At 47.6% G+C, this 20283-nt stretch overlaps 1 protein-coding gene across 7 annotated transcripts; it reads right to left on the bottom strand.

Annotated features, from left to right (window-relative positions):
- Nucleotides 1-8064: 8064 nt before the first annotated feature.
- Nucleotides 8065-19684, bottom strand: sirt5 (sirtuin 5). Of its 7 annotated transcripts, none has more exons than XM_061239226.1 (9): nt 19523-19684; nt 18184-18314; nt 15981-16114; nt 14335-14560; nt 13235-13322; nt 12902-12955; nt 11121-11244; nt 10236-10351; nt 8065-9137 (listed from the first exon to the last, which is right to left on the bottom strand). In XM_061239226.1, exons 2-9 carry the CDS (start codon nt 18293-18295, stop codon nt 9065-9067), a joined length of 927 nt encoding a protein of 308 aa, XP_061095210.1. In that variant the 5' UTR covers nt 18296-18314; nt 19523-19684; the 3' UTR covers nt 8065-9064. The 7 variants fall into 7 exon arrangements, with proteins under 7 accessions (XP_061095210.1, XP_061095214.1, XP_061095212.1 ...); XM_061239230.1 differs by having other exon boundaries at nt 19491-19533; XM_061239228.1 differs by lacking the exon at nt 19523-19684 and adding an exon at nt 19257-19441.
- Nucleotides 19685-20283: the final 599 nt, after the last annotated feature.

Below are 20283 nucleotides of genomic sequence, written 5' to 3'. Positions count from 1 at the left end.
GATCAGGCGTCCAGTGGTTCCAGGACCACGGTAATGACATCATTAGCACTAAACGCACACGAACACACCACAGCTGGGAGGGAAATACGGATTATATTTCTCTGTGACGCTCAAAGTACCCCCTCAATTATGATCCATTCATCAAATGTACTGTACACTGTATCAACGTTTACTTTGGGCAGAATCGCAAGATTTCTTAATCTCTCGAATTTGAATTAAAAACATGATAAATGAATGCAGTTAGAAACCGCTCTGTTGACTTTGATTTTTTTTTAAAGTGACAAAACCGCACTGTGTCACTCCATACCAGATTTTCCGAGAGATTTATTTCTGTACAAGCTAGAAAAAGTATAAAGACTATGAGCACATATTTGAGCGTTAGATAATATTTAGAAATGGGGATGATTTCACCACAGTTAACCAAAAACATTGTCTGGGACTGACTTGAGATTTTGGTTTTTGAAAAAGCATCACTTTTTAGCACACTGTCTTGAATAAAATATAACGTTCTGCTCAGGGGAAAAATATCTCCAATTACTGAAAGTGTCTGGTGGTTAAAGTCACGCACAGAACTGAAATATCTCCCGCTCTGCGACCACCCATCTTTAGGTTTCTGCTGCACCACCTCCAAGCCGAGAGACTAGAAAAGTCAGAAAAAGAAGTAGGGTAACAAATAGCAGGGCCTGTCCCTTACAGGTTGGAGTAACGCTATGGTAACATTAGAGTAACATTGGTGTAACGTTGGTGTAATGTTCTCACGGCATTTCTGCTACATTTGAAGCTTCCCCTCTCGAGTGTTTGGTGGTTGAAAAGGCTCTACATTATTGGCATTTGGCAGACGCACTTATCCAGAGCAACATACAGTTGATTAGACTAAGCAGGAGACAATCCTCCCCTGGGAGCAATGCAGGGTTAAGGGCCTTGCTCAAGGGCCCAACATCTGTGCATATCTTATTGGGGCTACACCGGGATTTGAACCCCCAACCTTGCCTGTCCCAGTCATTTACCTTAACCACTACACTACAGGCCCCCTCTAGTAGTGTGGGATGGCAGAAGTGGAAAGTCCAAGGGTCAGGAAGCCATGCGTTTCTTCCACCCCGGAACTCAGCAAGCTGATTTCACCAAGACGTGCAACCAAGTGGCTGAAGAATTGGGCTAATCAGCAAGCCCAGCTGACTGGAACAACTCACTGGGGAAGGACGTTCACTTTCTGAACGTGGACTCACCTCTGGACAGCAGAGGCCAGGATAACAACAAGGGTAGCAAAAGGGAAATCCCAAATTTCTCTCGGGTGAAACTGCAGACAAACACCATACTCCATAGTATTTAGTACCATACACCATACTTCATAGTACACCATAGTACTTCAGGTGCAGTGTGTCCCAGCGCTCAGCGCACTGGACCAGCCTGTGGTGAAGAGCGTCAGAACACCTGATGAGGAGAACGAGTCGTCCGGTCCTTCCAGAACCTTCCGGGAGAGCCCCAGGTGCCTCACGGCATTCCCCGGGCTCAGTTTGAACAGTAACTGAAATAATTCACCGTGAACTGATGGGTTTTTAATGTCCAACACGGCGCTCTTGAGCGAGGCCTTTTAAAAATACATCAAGGTAAATACCAGGCCACGGGGTGATAACTACAAGCTAATATTATTGAAATATTTCAAATATTTGAGCGCATTAAAGTTAATCACCTTTATCGTAAACCCGTTAAATTGCTGTACTGTGCGTGATACCGTGTTACTAAGAGACACAAAGACCGTTTGTTAAGGTTCAGTAACCAAGCAACAACTATGACATACCTGTGTTTACCTCAACCTCAGGTGAACCTCTAGGGCGGGTGGAAATAATCACAAATACACACGATGCGTCAATGAGATGCCGTGTCTGACATTTAAACGGGACATAGGGATGAATTCATTCAACACAGTTTCAGCTGAGCCGTAAAGAGGACTGGCTCCAGGGTTTTCATCACCACCCAGCCAGAGGACTTTATCGCCCTCCTGCTAACCGTTAGCGCACAACACTCTACATTGCAGGGACTTTAAAATAGGCTCAATCCTAAATAAGTTCACTCATTTGCATTTCAAATCATCGCTAAAATATGAGTGCCTGTGTGTGTAGCTTTTTATGGCATGCAAAATCCAGGAAATGGTAAACATCGTTCTTCAAAAAATATTTCCAGAGCCATACCATTTATCTGGCATGAGGACATTGATGTGAAAATTATTGGGAGTGTGAACCCTTCTGCAGATAAGTAGGGCCTCGTCTTAAGCCTGGGTGAATATTTCTTCTGTACCCAGTAAACTCACTTAGACTGCACCCAGTAAACTTACTCAAGCTGTACCCTGTAAACTCACTCAGGCTGTACCCAGCCCCACTCCCCCTACTGTCCTGTTGGGAAAACCACCACCCAACCTGGTTTTCCCAACAGGGGGTGGAGCTATAAGGAACTGTCAATCAAGACTGCTTACCAGAAAAAAACAAAGTTGGTGGTGGTATCTTGTGGTAGCTAATTTTTAATTTGAAATGCCTTTGAAGGTTTGCACAGAGAATCCAAGAATATTCCTTCCTGTTCCAAAACCATCACCACTTAACATCATCGTTGTCTTCATAATTCCTCTTCTTTCCATTTAATGGCTCCTTCTTACACATGTATCTGTTTAATCAGGTTAAAACCCGTATTTTCTTATGGATGGATGGATGGATGGATGGATGGATGGGGGGAGGAGTGAGTGGGTGGGTGGAGGAGAGACCTTCATTTTTTTTGGAGCGACGACTAATTTGAAAACGTGGTTTCAAACCGCACTCTCCTGGCCTAATGAGGCTCCGGTGTGCGGATGGCTCCGCGGGGGGGCTCCACAGATCGGTGCGCGCGAGAGCCAGATCTGCGCAGGTGAGAATCGCTCCGCTGCTTTGAACACAAACCGGCGTGCTTTAACCGCGCCGCCCCCGGAGAATACGCACCGCGCGTCTCCCACCATCAAAAGCCGACTCCTACCTCAACCCGAGAACAGCTCCACTGGCGGGCTCTTATTTCCTACCGTCACAATGCAGAGGTGTAAAGGCCAGAACTATACTATACTCTTCCTTCCTGTCTTAAACTACACATTTATGTAAAATGGATGCTTTCTGGGCCAATGCAAATGCCCAGAGCAATGTTCACGCTATTTACGTTCATGGGAACAAAGCATCAGAAATGGGTCAAATGCGTAATTGTTTTGGATTCAAATACTTTTCTATACGTTACTCAGCTGAGTCGGGTTTATCAGAACATAATACCAACCTTCTGGTCCTCTTGGTTCTTGGTTGGCTCAATTACACCAGGCAAGATCAATCGAGCACAGCAAAGTATTTGAATCCAAAACAATTACATATTTGACCCAGGTCTGATGCTTTTTGTACCAATAAAAATGTACATAGTAATTTTCTTGGAGGTCAAATTCATGTGAGCCATCGGAAATGACTGAGGACTAATAGAGACCAATCAAGTAAAGACGGAACACCAGCATGAAAATCCCGCCTCACTAAAGTGAAGCTCTCCTGTATTACTGATAAGTGGCAGGTGAGGTGAAGTCGCACTCCACCCTAGTGGTGCTTAACCCTGATCCTAAACAGCTGCGTGATGTGCAGGTTTACAGGGCTAATAAGCCCTTCTTTGATCAATTTAACCAGAGGTGCGTTCCAGACAGCGAACGTTCTCGGCGAACTATGTTTGCAGATTTTAAATGAGTATTCCATTTAGTCCGCCACCAACGCATTTTGAATACAAATTGATGCGACTTAGATTTCACAATGCCAGCTAGCTGATTTGTTGCTTATCTGTGATTTACTTTTCAAACATTACATTGATTAAAATAATGTATTATAACAGCCAAATAACTTTTGTTCTCTCCGCGTCTTCCCCCGTCGGCAGCCATTTCTGTTCGCCGGGCGCTTTCAAATTTATAATTGTTAGCTAACGTTCGTGCCGAACAGAAAAAAGTTTGAATACATTAGCTAACGTTTGCAAACTTGCACGCACCTCAGGTGAGCACAAAGCTACCTCAACTCATGTGGAGCAAGGGTTGAGAACATTTAAATATATGAGACGGAGACGGCTTCTGTGAGTGAATAGGAATGAAACACATCTTATAACTTCTTCAAGCAGCCCAGAAATAGAAATTGGTCCTTGGAGAGTGATTAGTTCAGTGTGAAGATATTTTAGAATTTAAAAGTGCCGTCCAAAGTAGTATAATTTCACCAGGGTAAATTCATGCTTTTAATGGACTTCAATGAGGAAATTTGCTTTTTGGCGCCGGAGGCTTACTGTAATAAACTGCAATAACTCCTACAACCTCTGTTTGGCAACGTCTGGGTGAATGGCAATCCCTGCTCCCCTGGCTGAGAACCTCTAGTGTAGAGAAAGGAGGCCGAAGTGGAGGTATTGCGACACCAAAAAAGTCTGACTGTCACAAAACTGTCACTGTGTCACTGACTGTCATATCTCTCACTGTGCACCCAAATCATCCCCATCTCTCACTACACCCCAATCACCCCCACTGTACACCCAAATCACCCCCACTGTACACCCCCATCTCTCACTACACCCAAATCACCCCCACTGTACACCCCCATCTCTCACTACACCCAAATCACCCCCACTGTACACCCCCATCTCTCACTGTGCACCATAACCCCCATCCCTCACCCCACCCCACCCCCTCTCTCTCTCTCTCTCTCTCTCTCTCACCGTACACCATAACCCCCCATCCCTCACCCCACCCCCTCTCTCTCTCTCTCTCTCTCACACCATACACCATAACCCCCCATCCCTCACCCCACTCTCTCTCACACCGTACACCATAACCGCCCATCCCCCTCTCTCTCTCTCTCACACCGTACACCATAACCGCCCATCCCCCTCTCTCTCTCTCTCACACCGTACACCATAACCCCCCATCCCTCACCCCACCCCCTCTCTCTCTCTCTCTCTCTCTCTCTCACACCGTACACCATAACCCCCCATCCCTCACCCCACTCTCTCTCACACCGTACACCATAACCGCCCATCCCCCTCTCTCTCTCTCTCACACCGTACACCATAACCGCCCATCCCCCTCTCTCTCTCTCTCACACCGTACACCATAACCCCCCATCCCTCACCCCACCTCCTCTCTCTCTCTCACCGTATAACACCCAACCCCCCCTCTCACGTATCTCTCGCACGCTTCCAACAACGAGCCCCTTTTCCTGGACAAACCCCATTATTTATTAATTGAATCCCTGCCTCGTTCGTATCCATCAGACCCCACACTTCATCCCTCCTGTGTGTGTGTGTGTGTGTGTGTGAGTGTGTGAGGGCATGCGCGTGCGAGTGTGTGTGTGTGTGTGTGTATGTGTGTGTATGTGTATGTGTGTGTGTGTGCGTGTGTGTGCGCGCGTGTTTGTGTGTGTGCGTGTGTGCGTGTGTGCGTGTGTGTGTGTGTGTGTGTGTGTGATTCACCCCAGAGAGCACCCAGGCCCGGTCGCCCCGCAGGGCGGCTCTAAGGCTAGCCTGTCAGCCCACACCAGCTGGGAACGTCTTCATCTGGTCACACCACCTCTCTAATGGCTGCCGCCTGGCGTTGTTCTTCCAGCGCAGTCCCTTTGCCCTCCGACGGAAGCTAATGACCAATTAAACCATGATACAATGCGGCAGACAGATACGTGCGGTGCGGCGCCATGCTTTGAGGACAGTGCATTGTGGGTATATGCTGCGCGTAATTGTTTTTATTTCAGGAAGGAAAACTGTTTTTATAGTGATGGTACTTTTTTTTTTTCGTGTGTGCAGACTGGCAAAAAAGCAATTTTCTCTCCATTACCATAACTCAAAGAAACGGGAACACAATGTAATAATGAAAATGAGATTAACGATAAAGAAAAACATGCCAGAACTTGTGGATGAGGTTTTATTTTTTATTAATTTTTTTAAAGGCACATGTAGAAGAGCAGGTACCACAGAGAGTCAGCTTTCCACCCCACAAACCCCCTTCAGTCTGGGGGCATTAGAGATTTATGAGGGCGATAAAATTCAGCGCAGGACTAAATCTCACTTCAGAAGACCACGGAGGGATCTCGCAATTGCAGGAGGTGTCAAACCCAATTTTCTCTGCGCTGTGTGCTTTTATAGTGCGTCTGACAGGAGGGCAGGAACTGCTCCCCCCCCCCCCCCTCTGACCACAAAGATGAAAAAGGAAATATAAAGAATAAAGATGTAAAAGAAAAAAGATATTTTCTGACAGACACAGAGTGAGCAGGGGGGAGCTGAGGTGAGCCGTGTGCCGTGGGGGTGGGGGTCGGGGTGAGTGAGACCCCGGTTCTTCGAGGTGACGGCGGCCCTGTACGGGGGAAATGGCTGTGGATCAGCCAGGTAACAGAGAAGAGAATACCTGGGTGAGCCTTGTGGTATGAGAGTGTCTGCTTTGGTTAATAATGGGACACCTGTTGCCTGTTTTGCTTTAAGGGACACCTGTAACTTGTTTTGGTTTATGGGACACCTGTAGCCTGTTTTGGTTTATGGGACACCTCTAGGCTGTTTTGGGTTATGCAGACACCTGTAGCTATTTTGGTTTATGGGGACTCCTGTAGCCTGTTTTGGTTTATGGGACACCTGTAACCTGTTTTGGTTTATGGGGACACCTGTAGCTGTTTTGGTTTATGGGACACCTGTAGCCTGTTTTGGTTTATGGGGACATCTGTAGCCTGTTTTGGGTTAAGGGACACCTGCAGTTTGTTTTGGTAAATGGGATATCTGTAGCCTGTTTTGGTTTATGGGACACCTGTAGCCTGTTTTGGTTTATGGGACACCTGTAGCCTGTAACTTGTTTTGGTTTATGGGACACCTGTAGCCTGTTTTGGTTTATGGGGACATCTGTAGCCTGTTTTGGGTTAAGGGACACCTGCAGTTTGTTTTGGTAAATGGGATATCTGTAGCCTGTTTTGGTTTATGGGGACATCTGTAGCCTGTTTTGGGTTAAGGGACACCTGCAGTTTGTTTTGGTAAATGGGATATCTGTAGCCTGTTTTGGTTTATGGGACACCTGTAGCCTGTAACTTGTTTTGGTTTATGGGACACCTGTAGCCTGCTTTGGCCGATGGGATACCTGTAGCCTGTTTTGGTTATCTGCATCATGGCTGAACACAAAGGTTTTAGAGAGACAGTCATATTACCTGTATGTAACCATCACTTTCCCCCCCACGAATTGCTCATTAGGAAATGACAGGATAGACAAAGTCAGCCAGTCAGGTGAGTGTTTTTAAAATGGCGCCCGAAGACTCGATGTTCCTGAGACCATGTCAGCCTTGTGTTGTAGTGTGTTCCGAGCGTGGTTCACCCGAATAGCTACATTGACGCTCTTCTGCAAAATAAAATATAATTATACAAAAAGCTCTCAAAAGATCTGCGTCTGCCCGTTTTTTTCCTGCTGTAGACATTGAAAACATCTAATAAAACCACAGGATGTTCCCGGTGACGAGCGTTGAAAGCCGCGCATTTTCTCCGGTTAATTGACAGACACAGGTTTCCGTCTATCTCTCCACCGCAGTGACGGCTATATTTAGAAGTGAGAAATCCAAAGCGGGGAGACGTGGAGGAGGAGTGGGGGGCGGTTGGGGGGGGAGGCACGGCTGTAATTGTTCTCGCTCAAACGGGAGCGAGCTGTGCGCTCGTGTGATAAAACCGCATCTCCCGAAACGGGAAGGGGCGTAGGGTTCGGAATGGGAACGGGAGCGGACCCAGCTTCCCCGGTCGCGGCCGATTTCACTCCACGGCAGTCAGCTTCGTCGTTTTAAAGACAGGCCGGCGTGTGAAACTGCCAAGCGGCTAATGTAGGACACGCTGAATAAACGGCAGTTAAATACTGGCCTCTGCTGTCCGTGTGATTCACCAGCAGCGGCGCTGCAGACTGTAAACGCAACCAGCTGGCCGGCTCTGGAGCATTTTCCGCTAGGAATGCTGGAATGAGGAATTCCACCTGCTTCACACCGTCCCCGCGACAGACGCAAAAAGACAGACACACGAAATGAAATGACGTCACACACAAGGAAGTAGAGAAAGTGGCTTTTATTGACAAGTAAGTTCCATTTGCATACGATTACCATCGAAACTAAAGCACGCGAGCAGCGCGGATGTTAAAACGGAGAGGTGACACGTCATGATTTGGTCGAATGCCTGCAAAATTACTGGTCAGAAACGGTTACACGGGGGCTGGGGTGGGGGGTGACAGTCACCCCAAGCTAAACCCTTTTTTTTTTAAATAGCAGACATTGACCCACCTGCTCGTCACACACTACTGACCTGTTCCCCCTGGCATGTGCAGACAGTCGACTGGATCCCGTGACCCCGGCATTTGTGGAGAGCCGTGACACAGCGCGCACGCAGAACTGAACCTGACATCGGGAGCACAGCGCTCTCCACACCGCACTCTGTTATTGGGTTACCGTGGTGATGACACCCGACCCAAAAACACCACGCCTCTCGCATTATAAACCATTCAATCAGTACAACCACTCCTCTGAAACACACTTCAAATATATCACCACCCTTCCTTCTGAAACCGAAAATGCTACAAACTATGTGCCAGACAATGTCCCAAAAAACTAAAAAAAGAAATCACAATGTAATTACTTAATTTCCGTCTAGAGCAGACAAATATAAAAACATCCCTAATGCTTAAATGTGTTCATCCCCATTACAGTTACAGTACCCCCCCACCCCCCCTTCCTCCATAACTGCCCCCCTAGCCCCGCTGGCTTCCTGTTGTGCAGTCACACCTATTAGTGAAGTGTTAAAGCAAGTCACACACCAAACGCTTCCATTCCCAAAACGGGTGATGTGAGGTTGGGGGGAAGGGGGGGGGGGGGGCACTTGTAACAAACCCCCCCCCCCCCAAACCACCCTATCCGCACAAGAATCACACACTTAAAACACAGGGGTGACAGCACTTCAGATCCCCTTTTTCTAAGTGGATCGGAGGTCTTCTCCAGCTGGCCTGTGGCAGTTGGGATGCACCAAGTGCTCTTCGTTTAGGGGGGGGGGCAGGCTTCCTTCAGATGACCTCGGTCTCGTGGCGCTCCAGAGCGGGGGGCAGGGTGCTGCCGCAGGGGCCCTGGAAGTGGAACCTGGGACCCCCAAAAACACAGCAGTCAGCCCCCTCTGTCGGTCCGACGGGTGACAGACAGACAGACAGGCAGACACCGTGCGCTGTGGTTTGAGCCAGCGTTTGGACCCACACACCCCCCTCAGGGCTAAACGAGTGTGGTGTAATGTACTGTAATGTGGAATTGGGCACGGTGCGAAGAGGAACGAGGGGGTCCGTTTGGCCCGCCTCAGGAATGCTGGGAGAGAGAGAGGCTCACTCCAATACCGGATGTCTCCAGTTTCGCCCGGCTCCAGTGTCCAGAAGAGGGCACTTTCCTCCCGGGGGGGGCAGTATGCACCTGCCCAGGACACTTAATCACTTCCCCACACAGCTCTGACCTCACTGCCCACACAGCCCTGACCTCACTGCCCACACAGCTCTGACCTCACTGCCCACACAGCTCTGACCTCACTGCCCACACAGCTCTGACCTCACTGCCCACTCAGCTCTGACCTCACCGCCCACTCAGCCCTGACCTCACCGCCCACACAGCTCTGACCTCACCGCCCACTCAGCCGTGACCTCACTGCCCACCCAGCCCTGACCTCACCGCCCACACAGCTCTGACCTCACCGCCCACTCAGCCCTGACCTCACTGCCCACTCAGCCCTGACCTCACTGCCCACTCAGCCCTGACCTCACCGCCCACTCAGCCCTGACCTCACCGCCCACTCAGCCCTGACCTCACTGCCCACTCAGCTCTGACCTCACTGCCCACTCAGCTCCGGTTTCTGCCCGAGCTAGCAGAGGGCAGATGAAGGATGAGCACATTAGAGCGCAAACTGCCCTGCACAGATACAAGTCATGTTTTTAAATCGCAATAATAATAACAAATGATAAGGCACCTTTTCCAAACCTTTTCGCACATTCTCTCCCTCGCTCTCTGGCTATTGTTGTTTTTGGTTGCGTTGTGATGGTGTGCCTAAATAATTAATGTGAGCTGCTGTAGGATGCCTACTTTCTCGCATTTCAATAATCACCCAATAAATGTGAGTTTTAATTCTCTCTCCCCTCACTCTCTCTCCCCCTCTCCGTCCCTCTCTCCCTCCCTCCCTCCCTCTCTCTCCGGCAGACTCACTGGAAGCGCATGGTGGCGGGAGTGTCCTCCATGTTGAACTCCGCCACAGGGACTCCTCGGGCTGCTACCTGCGGGGCAAACATGGCCGCCGGGTACACGATGGAGGAGGTGCCAACCTGCCAATCACAGAGCAGAGCAGAGCTGCCAATCACAGAGCAGAGCAGAGTCGCGAGGGCGGGGCTCGACCGGACACCAGAGCAGGCGGCACAGCCCAAGAGCACCAGGCTAGACGCCATCTTCTCACCACCGCACGGAAGCTTCCGGAAGGAATTCAGCCCTGCGAACACCATCCCCACCCACGTGACACTGTCACAGCCAAGGTATTCCAGCTCTTATTTTGTCTGCTCGATAAAAATCGGCCATTTCATACAAAATAAAGTCACTGCGAACGCCGTCGGCTGAGAAGGAGGAGGAGGCGTGCGCCCCCCCCCCCCCCCCAAAAAAAAAGAAAAAAAAAAGGAATTAACATTTTAATTGAACTAACCTTTCTAAAGTGAAAAGTTAATGAGATCTGCCACATTATAATCGGGGGAGTTAGCGCGCGTGAGTGATGCGTTTCCTGCAGCGCGGCGGCCGACCGTGATGGATCTGTCCGGCGGTGGGCTGCTTGCGTGGCCGCGTCCGTAATGAGCTCGTGCAGGCCGATTCGGCTCTGCGGCGAGGTCGCCGCTAGCTTTCCCCCGTAAACACGCGCGCGTGGAGAGAGGCTACGGCTAACAGGAGGCCGCGCGCAATGCTAACGGGCCTCTGGGTCCGGACCGCCGTGTAAACGGAGGCGACGTTTGTGCGACCCGTTTCAGGACGGGGGGCGCACTCACCGAGCAGACGCGGGTCACAGGTCTGGTGTGACCCGCTTCAGGGGGGGGGCGACGGGGGCGCACTCACCACCAGACACAGGTCACAGGTCTCCAGCTCACCCTCCACCTTCGTCAGGATGTCGGCGTCCAGAGTCTCCCCAAACCAGACCACGCTGGGCCGGAGCAGCCCGTTACAGCCAGCCTGCTCACACCTGAGAACCATACGCACACACCAGCATTCATATATACATATACACCCATATACATACACCCACCCACACACCCACACACACACACACACACACCCACCCACACACACACACACAAGCATTCATACATACAATACACCCATATACATACACCCACCCACACACACACACACACACACACACAAGCATTCATACATACAATACACCCATATACATACTCATATACTATACACACACACACACACACACACACCTGAGAACACACGCACACACCAGCATTCATATATACATATATACCCATATACACACACACACACACACACACACACACACACACACACACACACACACACACACACACACACACTTGAGAACCATATGCACACACCAGCATTCGTATATACATATATACCCATACACACACACACACACACACACACACACACACACACACACCTGAGAACCACATGCACACACAACCATACATATAAACACATGCAACCATATATATATATATATATATATATATATATATATATATATATATAAACACATACACCTATAAACACACAATACACACCTGACAACAATACACACACAAGCAACTATACAAACTATCAGTACATATAACATGCACACAAATAACTACACATATACAGACATACAACTACTCTTTACACTCATATTTGCAGACATGCACACATACAGCTATATAAAACACACACACACGTATACATACAGTGCCCTCCATAATGTTTGGGACAAAGACATTTTTCTTGATTCGACTCTGTACTCCATACTTTTTGATTTGCAATCAAACAAATTGCACGTGTTTAAAGAGCAGAGTCTCAGCTTTCATGAAAGGGTATTTCTACACATTTTGGTTTCGGCGTGCAGAAATGACAACACGTTATGTACAGGGCTCCCGCGTTTGCACTGCAGAACACACACCACCGGCATGCTCTGCTCTGTAGCGAGACATTTTCCTCCCGAGGAAACCATTATGTTCTTATCTCTTCATTTGCCCAGTAAAATGTGAGTCGGACGATTATCAACATGATAATGATCTGTCACTGAGAAACGGAAATAGAATCTAAGAGGACGTCTGATTCCTGATTAAGTATGACAAAAAACCCATATAAATAGGGTAGTCAACCTGTTCTGCTGACTGGCACATTATTAAGCGTAGGGGACATTAATGAACCCAGGCAAGACAAGGGAAATTGGTTTTACCTCACCCACCCCCCCCCAGGGCCTGGGTTGAGTTTACTGTGTGGGAGTAAAGCTGTAGTTTTCGCTGAGGGAGTTATTTCTCATGTGCCTCCACTGCCCCCTTGTGGTAAGAGAGTATAACAGCAGCGTATACTCCCGCACCTGGCTTCAAGAGGATGATTTATGTCCCGCTGACACGGTGACACACAGTGACTGACTGTAACTGTGTCAAGGTCAGCTCCCCGTATCAGTTTCCATCCATATCAAAATCTCACTACAGCCTCCCCCACACATTCAGGAATACTGGAAGCTCTTTTCTAATGCACAGTACATACAAGTGTGTAAAATTAAATTGTATATTGCATATGCTTATTGTATTATTCTAGTGTATTGTATTATCCTCTTATTGCTCTCAGGGCTTCCATAGGCTGCTGGCCGCCGTACAAACCTTGGGAGGTCTTCTTGAGGGATGCGGGCATCATTCGTGTTCGGGTCGGGGGCCCTGGAGGAGCAAGGGTTTGAGGATCAAGACACGTGAAGGATTCCCATACCCACGGCCATTTTGATTAGGAGCAAACACAGGGAACGAAACACTGGCAACAAAAGACGACACAAGGACCCATACGTTTCCTTTACAACCGTAATGGATATTTAAAATCAAAATGAAGCTGGATACCCACCCAGCTTCGTTTTCATTTTAAACATCCATTACGGATGGGGGGGGGTGAAGATAACGATGATGACGATGACGACAATGATGAAAATGATGAAGATGACTTACCCTTTACCTTCTAATGCAGGGCATATGGGGCTCTTGTGATTGGCCGCCACGTTCCCACAGTTGGTACACCTGGTGTTGAAGAGACTTCCTGAACACACAGGCACACACACACAGAGTGGACGTCAGCAACGACGGCCTTCCGGAGGCAACAGCAGCCTGTTAGCCACCGGTGCCGTATCGGGGGCTTCCCTTTCCCGCCTGGCAGCCCACCCCGGATGAGTGAGCGTGTTTGGGCTGAGGTGCACCCCGCTACAGTCTCCTGGCTGGATCTCCCCGGTCAGCTTTACCTCTGTCACTTCCTCAGGGAGGGGGGGGAGGGGGGGGAGTGTTCTCCGCCTGTTGCCATGGCTACGGCTCTCCCCTGCTCCAGTTACGGGGCTCAGAGTGACAGTCTGTGCAGAGCTCATCCAGGAACAGGGAGCTGTGCTCCCCCTCAAACCAGGTTCAGATTTTCCATGAATTTTATATGACATTATGATTGCATTGTGTGGGGTTTTTTTTTTCGTGTGCAATAACCATGGCTACATTAGCTATAGCGCTGCATTGGGGCGGCCTGTAGCGTAGCGGTTAAGGCACATGACTGGGACCCGCAAAGTCTGGGTTGTTTGATCCCCGGTGTAGCCGCAATAAGATCCACAATAAGGCCCTTAACCCTGCTTAGTCTAATCAACTGTACGTCGCTCTAGATAAGAGCATCTGCCAAATGCCATTAATGTAATGTAATGTAACATTCAAGTGTACAAAAATATTGAGGCAGGTTACTCTGAATACATTTCCCACCCACAGAAGCACACGTTTTCTTCCCAAAGGACCCATGACTCTTGATAGTGCACTCAATGTGCTCAACAGTTTAACCATGAGAACTATCAACACAACGTGACAGTGAGTGAAATCACACCACAAAGAAACAAAGAGCCAGTGGCCACGTTCCACGGCTTTCCGAGAGGCAAACGCGGAGGGTGGGAGCGCCGCTTTGGGAACGCCGCTCTGGGAACGCCGCTTTGGGAACGCCGCTCTGGGAACGCCGCTTTGGGAACGCCGCTCTGGGAGCGCCGCTTTGGGAACGCCGCTTTGGGAACGCCGCTTTGGGAAGCGCTCACCGTGGATCTCCAGCACGCTCTTGGAGCCGGCGCGGCGGTGCAGCTCGTCGATGTTCTGCGTGATGACCGTGACGGCGCGGCCCTGCCGGCTGAGCCGCGCCTCGCAGGCGGCGATGGCCAGGTGGGCGGGGTTGGGGCTCTTCGTCAGCATCACCTCGCGCCGGTAGTGGTAGAACTCCCACACGCGCGACGGGTTCCGCGCGAACGCCTCGGGCGTGGCCAGGTCCTGGGCGTCGAGAGGAGACAGGGAAACCACTTCTAACGCTAAGCAACAAACACCTTAAAAACCACAACACCGTTTGTCCCTCCCCCTTCTCTGTGAACGCGCTGATGTTGAAACGCCATTGGCTGTGGCAATTGGAACCAATTTTCAACCAACGAGCCTGAATTATTGTGCAGTTATACAATGTTTTGGTAGAGACTGTCGGGCCGAGGGAGGGTGAGCAGAGGGTGAGTCAACATGTCAGTGAGCCTTTTTTAATGACAGGAAGGGATTTACAGTGGTCTTATAACAATGTTTGAACATGAAAGTCTTACCTATTGTACCTTTAAGCAACACAGCGTTTACCATCCTCCCTGCACTGTTCCTGACAGTCAACACAGAATACCTGAGAATCCCACCCACACTCTGACGCTTATCGGAGGAAGTGTGGGCATGAATAAACACAATTTTGCCGTCATTGATTTCACAATGGTGGATTTCCCCTAAACGGTATGTGTAACTACATTAAAAACAGCTGAGAAAATCATCAAGCAACATTCAAATGAAAGCACTTTTAAAAGTTTCCAAAAAAAAAGACAGCCTCTCTATAGCTGTTTCTGCATCGATTCTATATAAAAAATATAAACAAAGTTTTTAGTTCTGTTATTTTCATATGGAAGATTTACAAGAATTTCTTTAATAGTTAATTTCTCATTTGTAGTAATGCGTTATGCATCTCTTAATGCAATTTCTTGCGTTTTATTTCTTAACGTATAATGGAAATGGTTTCATTTCTTGCATGCCCTACTCTATTCCATTCCAGTCCTGACTCCCTTGTTTTGCTGCCATGGTGACAGAAGGGCCACGCAGGACTGGGGGGTGACCTTGAGCAGGGTAACCGGGGTCAGCGCAGTGTTGTTTTAGCAGGGCGGCCCTTACGCTGCCGTTACTCTTGAGTGACGTCTGCGGCGGTTATCTTGTTTACTGATCGCGGCGGCTGCTGTAGCACAAGCTATTTCCTCCAGCTTGTTGTTGTTAATGTAAATACTGCATAACAAAGACCAGCCTGAACGCCAGGTTGAGTCAAAAAATCTAAAATAATACGAATAATAATTTGTTTTTCAGCTGACGCTTTTATCCAAAGCCACATAGACTAAGCAGGCGACAATCCCCCGGAGCAATGGCAGGTTAAGGGCCTTGCTCAAGGGCCCAACGGGGCTTGAACCACCAACCTTCTGGGTCCCAGGTATGTACCACAGCCACTAGGTTACAGGTTGCCTCAAACATATTGCCAAGCTGCCAAAAAGCAACAAAAAAAATCAAGACATGCCCTAGCTCTAGGACCAGCCTTTTCCTCCTGGCAGAGGTGTGAGAGTGTGTGTGCACGTTGAATGTGTGTGAAAGGTTGTGAGACACACCCTAACGTAGCGACGAGAACACACACCTGCGCCTGCCACTTCCTCCAGAACCCTCCCGCCCCCCGGAACGTGGGCACCCCGCTCTCCGCACTCACGCCAGCCCCCGTCAGGATCACCACGTGCTTGGCGTTGGAGAAGACCTTCCGGAATTCCGCCATGTCTGCGGACAGGGAGAGACAGAGACAGAGACAGAGACAGAGACAGAGACAGAGACAGAGACAGAGACAGAGACAGAGACAGAAGTGGAGAGAGAGGTGGAGAGAGATGGTGTGCGAAAGAGAGCAAGAGAGAATTCATAGTGGAAATGTATACCCAAGTGTGAAATTTTTTTGCCATCCCTTCTTCAATTCATGCCACGCAGGAGAACAACTGAGCTGCACAAGGGTTACAAAATTAAGCCAAATCTGAAAGATTTCATGAATGAGAAACGATTCCCTGGCCCGTTTGGTCTGTGGAATGTAGGGATGTGTATCGTTAGGATTTTATTGATACCGATACCAATACCGATACTCCTTATCGGTGCCGGTATTTATCGATACTCTTATCGATACCACGGCGTGTAATTTAGTGTATAAAATAAAGATGTTACAAGATGGTAAAAGATTCAATCGTTTTTTATTACCACAAGGGGGGTAACACCAGCAACATCATTAAACGACTTACAGCACCTGCCTTTTAAGCCCTTAGCAAGTCAACATGTGCAGTGCGAGGTATGTCAAAAAAACGAGCAGGCAGCTCCATACAGCCTTAAAGGTAACTGTCAATGTGATAATGCTTCAACAGAACAGAAGCTTAACTTAAAATTACAAATGCTTCTCAGAATAGATGAAATGAAAAAAAAACCTAGGGAGATGACCAAAGCCCTTGCCTACATGTTCAACCCAACAGACACATACATGTAAACAGAACAGTGTAGGGGAGGCGCTTCTCCTGACACATTTAGCCCTAACAATTTTTGTTAAGGAAAAGCAACATATTTACTTTCTCTGGCAGCAGCCGAGATCGCTCTGGACAGAGTGACGTCACGCTATACACTCGGATAAAATGGGGCTGCGCTGCGATGTTTTAAAAAAAGGGTCATTTAATTACTTATTATTTTTTTATCCAGCTTTGCTGGCAGTCTTAAACCTTTAAGGATGTATATATTGGGAATCAATCTTGTAAATTATGCCAACTTAATCTAGTATTTCACTTCCCCTTTAATGATTCATACACTCACCGTGAATTGCTTAAGAAGCACTGTCGGAGTCTGCCTGCACGGAGGAGGGCATGGTGTCGTTAGCGTCTGCCGGGTTGCTAACTTTAGATGCGTTGTTTAGGCAGTCAAACACGCCGCACTCCTTCAGCTTTATGCTATGGGTAGACTGCAAGTGTTTCATGATGTTGCTGGTGTTACCCCCCCCTTTGACGCAACTACTTTCTTGCATATATTGCATTGAGCCGAGGATTCATTGAGTTTGATGAAGTGAGCCCATACCTTGGAGCGCTTAGCTCTTACGGCCGACATATTGACTACTAGAGAAAACAACTGGGCGCTGCGTCATAACCTGTCGACGGCGGCAGTGTCATAATTACGCGACGGTTAGGTAGACTCTTAAAACATACCGAAAACAGTATCGTTTGTCCAGAATCTTTAGCGGTACTCTGGTACCGACCAATTAGGAACCGGTCCCAAAAAATAACAGCTCTCGGTACACAATCCCTAGTGGCATGAGATAGCATGCTGAAATGTGAGTGCCCACCCGTTTGAAGTAGCTGCTCTAAACATGTTTATCTGGCACATGCCCTGGAAAAACATTCAAAAACAGGTGTTTAACACCTTCTGATACTGCATACACACAGCAATTAATTAAACTTGGCCGTCATTTATTTCTTTGTATCGCCGGTCCTGTGGAAGACACTGAATTGGAACTGAAAAATGTGCTAATCCAACGGGGCTTCCACAAAGCAGGGCTTAATCCCTTCCCAAACCCCTGCTTCCACCCTCATTGCACTGGGTTATCCATGCAGGCTTTTTAAATCACAATGCTGTTCATGTCAGCCATTTCACTGACGTGAAATGAAACACTCAAATTGGCAAATGTTTTAAAGATTGTATGTCAAAGACCTTCATAATAATGATCAGTATACTGGTATCAGACATAACTTCAGTCTGTACAGAAATCTCTGTATTAAAAAAAATGATCAGTTGTGATTTAATGTGTTTTACAGGACATGTTTTACCCTTACCTGAGCTAGGTCGTGCCATCTGAACTAACAGCTTCTTCTTGCTTGAAACGCTACTTATTCTGCCACACAGTCGAGGTACCAGCCCCCTAGACACGAACTGTCGAAGGATCATTGATTATTATTTCACAGCCCTACAAAAGAAGAAAAATAATTCAGTAAACACTTGCATTCTCCCAATGCTTACCACAATCCTGCTTCTTACCAAACGTTGTCGATACACAAGCAGTTACTGTAACAGACTAAAGAATCACTTCCTTGTCTGTAGTCTGTATAAGGAAGTGTATACTTCCCTAACACATTGCCAAATAGAAGTAATATTCAAAGTTGACAATGAATTATTTCTACCGTGTCAACGTGATTTCACAGCATTAAAATGGGAACTATTTTAAAACCAATTTTAAGAGCATGATTTACATGAGCAAACTCTTTCTAAGATAAGGCATCTGTCCTTCACAGTTTCCTTGCCGTTGAATTAAACACATAATACATGGACTAGCTTTTTAATTTAACCACACGATATAATAAACATGACCTGTAGTAGGTGTAGTAGTAGTAGACAGGTGTTTTTAAGGATGACGCTAGACACTATACGTCATCACACCAGCAAGGTGTCTTTGATAAACAGCTGCATTGTATGCTTTCCAGTTATTGAGCTGGTTAGAGGTGCATTGGTGGGGCAAATTTAGCTAGGTAGTTTGAAACAGGGTGTCTAAACTAACACACCTGAAGTGCAAAGCTGATTAGCGACTCGTAACGCAAGATAGGCAAATTAACGTAATTTAGTATCACTCTATTGGATGTTGACCAAACTAGGTTAAGTTAACGTTTTTCTTTCAATAAAGCAACTAACGTTGAGACACGCATCTTGCTAGCCTGTGGATAGTTATATGGACAATATTACCCATTTAACTGCTAGCGTTAACTTCCCCTTTAAAGAGCACACGTTTAGTTACGTGCATAACTCTGCGTACGAGATTGCTAGCTAGCTTGCTAGCTACATTGCAAGATAGTTATGTCAGTCACTGGCTAAGAGATACCCACAATACAAAGAGCGAGACTGGTTGACAGCTTACCAGACAATCGAGCCGACTAAGTAACTAGCAGTGGCAAGGTGTATATATTTACAATACCGTTGCTAGCTAGCTAACATTAGCTGACTGTTGTTAAACAAATAGCTAGGAAATTCATGTTAATTTACTTAGCCCTATCTACTGTATTTCGCTAGCTAAACAACCGAATGACCCACATGTGTTCCCATATGTTAGTGACGTGTAACGCAAATGTGATGTTTTTATTTGGAAATTTACTGCTAGCTAGCAGGACGTCCAATGTGGCTTACCCTCCTCCAACTGCTATAACGTTATATCGTGAGTTCAAGTACAGTCAAAAAGCGTTGCAGTCTGGCGCGTTGTTTTTATCGCCGCTCATTAAACGCTTTTGGCTGTGATTTGTTCATATTTCACACCAAACGTGCTTTTTCAGTAACCAGAGAAAGCGCAGAGAAAAGCAACAACACCGTCGCGTTGCAGGACGAGGAGCTGTGACATTACAGAAAAGTGCACGTTTAGTGAACAGAGCCCCCTAGTGGACTGCGTTGGAGACACGCCACACAATCACGATGTGCAAATGCACTGATTTGATCTTCTGGGGAGGGGGGGTTCACGCAGTTGAGCCCATGTCTTTGGTGAGCCCTCCACGCGCACCCTTAAACAGTTTTGCGCTGGGTTTTAGTGATGCTTTATGATACCGCTCCTCTACACGGCACACGTAGGGACAGCGACATGTACAGAGGGCTCCAAAATTATTGGCATCCTTGATATATATATATATATATTCTTTAAACTATGTATATACTATATTGTGCACAATGTCCTGTACGTGTTTATATCGTGCATTTCTGTATTATAATGGCAAAAAAGGATGCTGTCTTAATGCTGTGAATATTATCCTATTTTGCAATACACAAGCCCTTGTTGCAAACACTGAGAATAAATGGGTGTGATAAATCAAAGAAGCTGAGTGTCATTTGATTAGCATTTCTGGTTGGGGAGCCTGTTGTTTCCAAGCCCTTCACAAAAACTGCACACAGAGGATTTAGCT

This window comes from Conger conger, chromosome 4 (assembly GCF_963514075.1).
Source record: "Conger conger chromosome 4, fConCon1.1, whole genome shotgun sequence".
NCBI classification, from domain to species: domain Eukaryota; kingdom Metazoa; phylum Chordata; class Actinopteri; order Anguilliformes; family Congridae; genus Conger; species Conger conger.
Note: the sequence above shows the minus strand (reverse complement) of the source record. Positions and strands in the feature narration are given on the sequence as shown.

Excerpts from the sequence above, each read along its gene's own strand:
- sirt5 (XM_061239226.1), bottom strand. The coding sequence starts at position 18,295 with ATGATCCTTCGACAGTTCGTGTCTAGGGGGCTGGTACCTCGACTGTGT. Across the intron at positions 16,115-18,183 it reads GATGGCACGACCTAGCTCAG|ACATGGCGGAATTCCGGAAG; the intron begins GTAAGGGTAAAA and ends CCCTGTCCGCAG. Across the intron at positions 12,956-13,234 it reads CCTGCATTAGAAGGTAAAGG|GGCCCCCGACCCGAACACGA; the intron begins GTAAGTCATCTT and ends TTGCTCCTCCAG.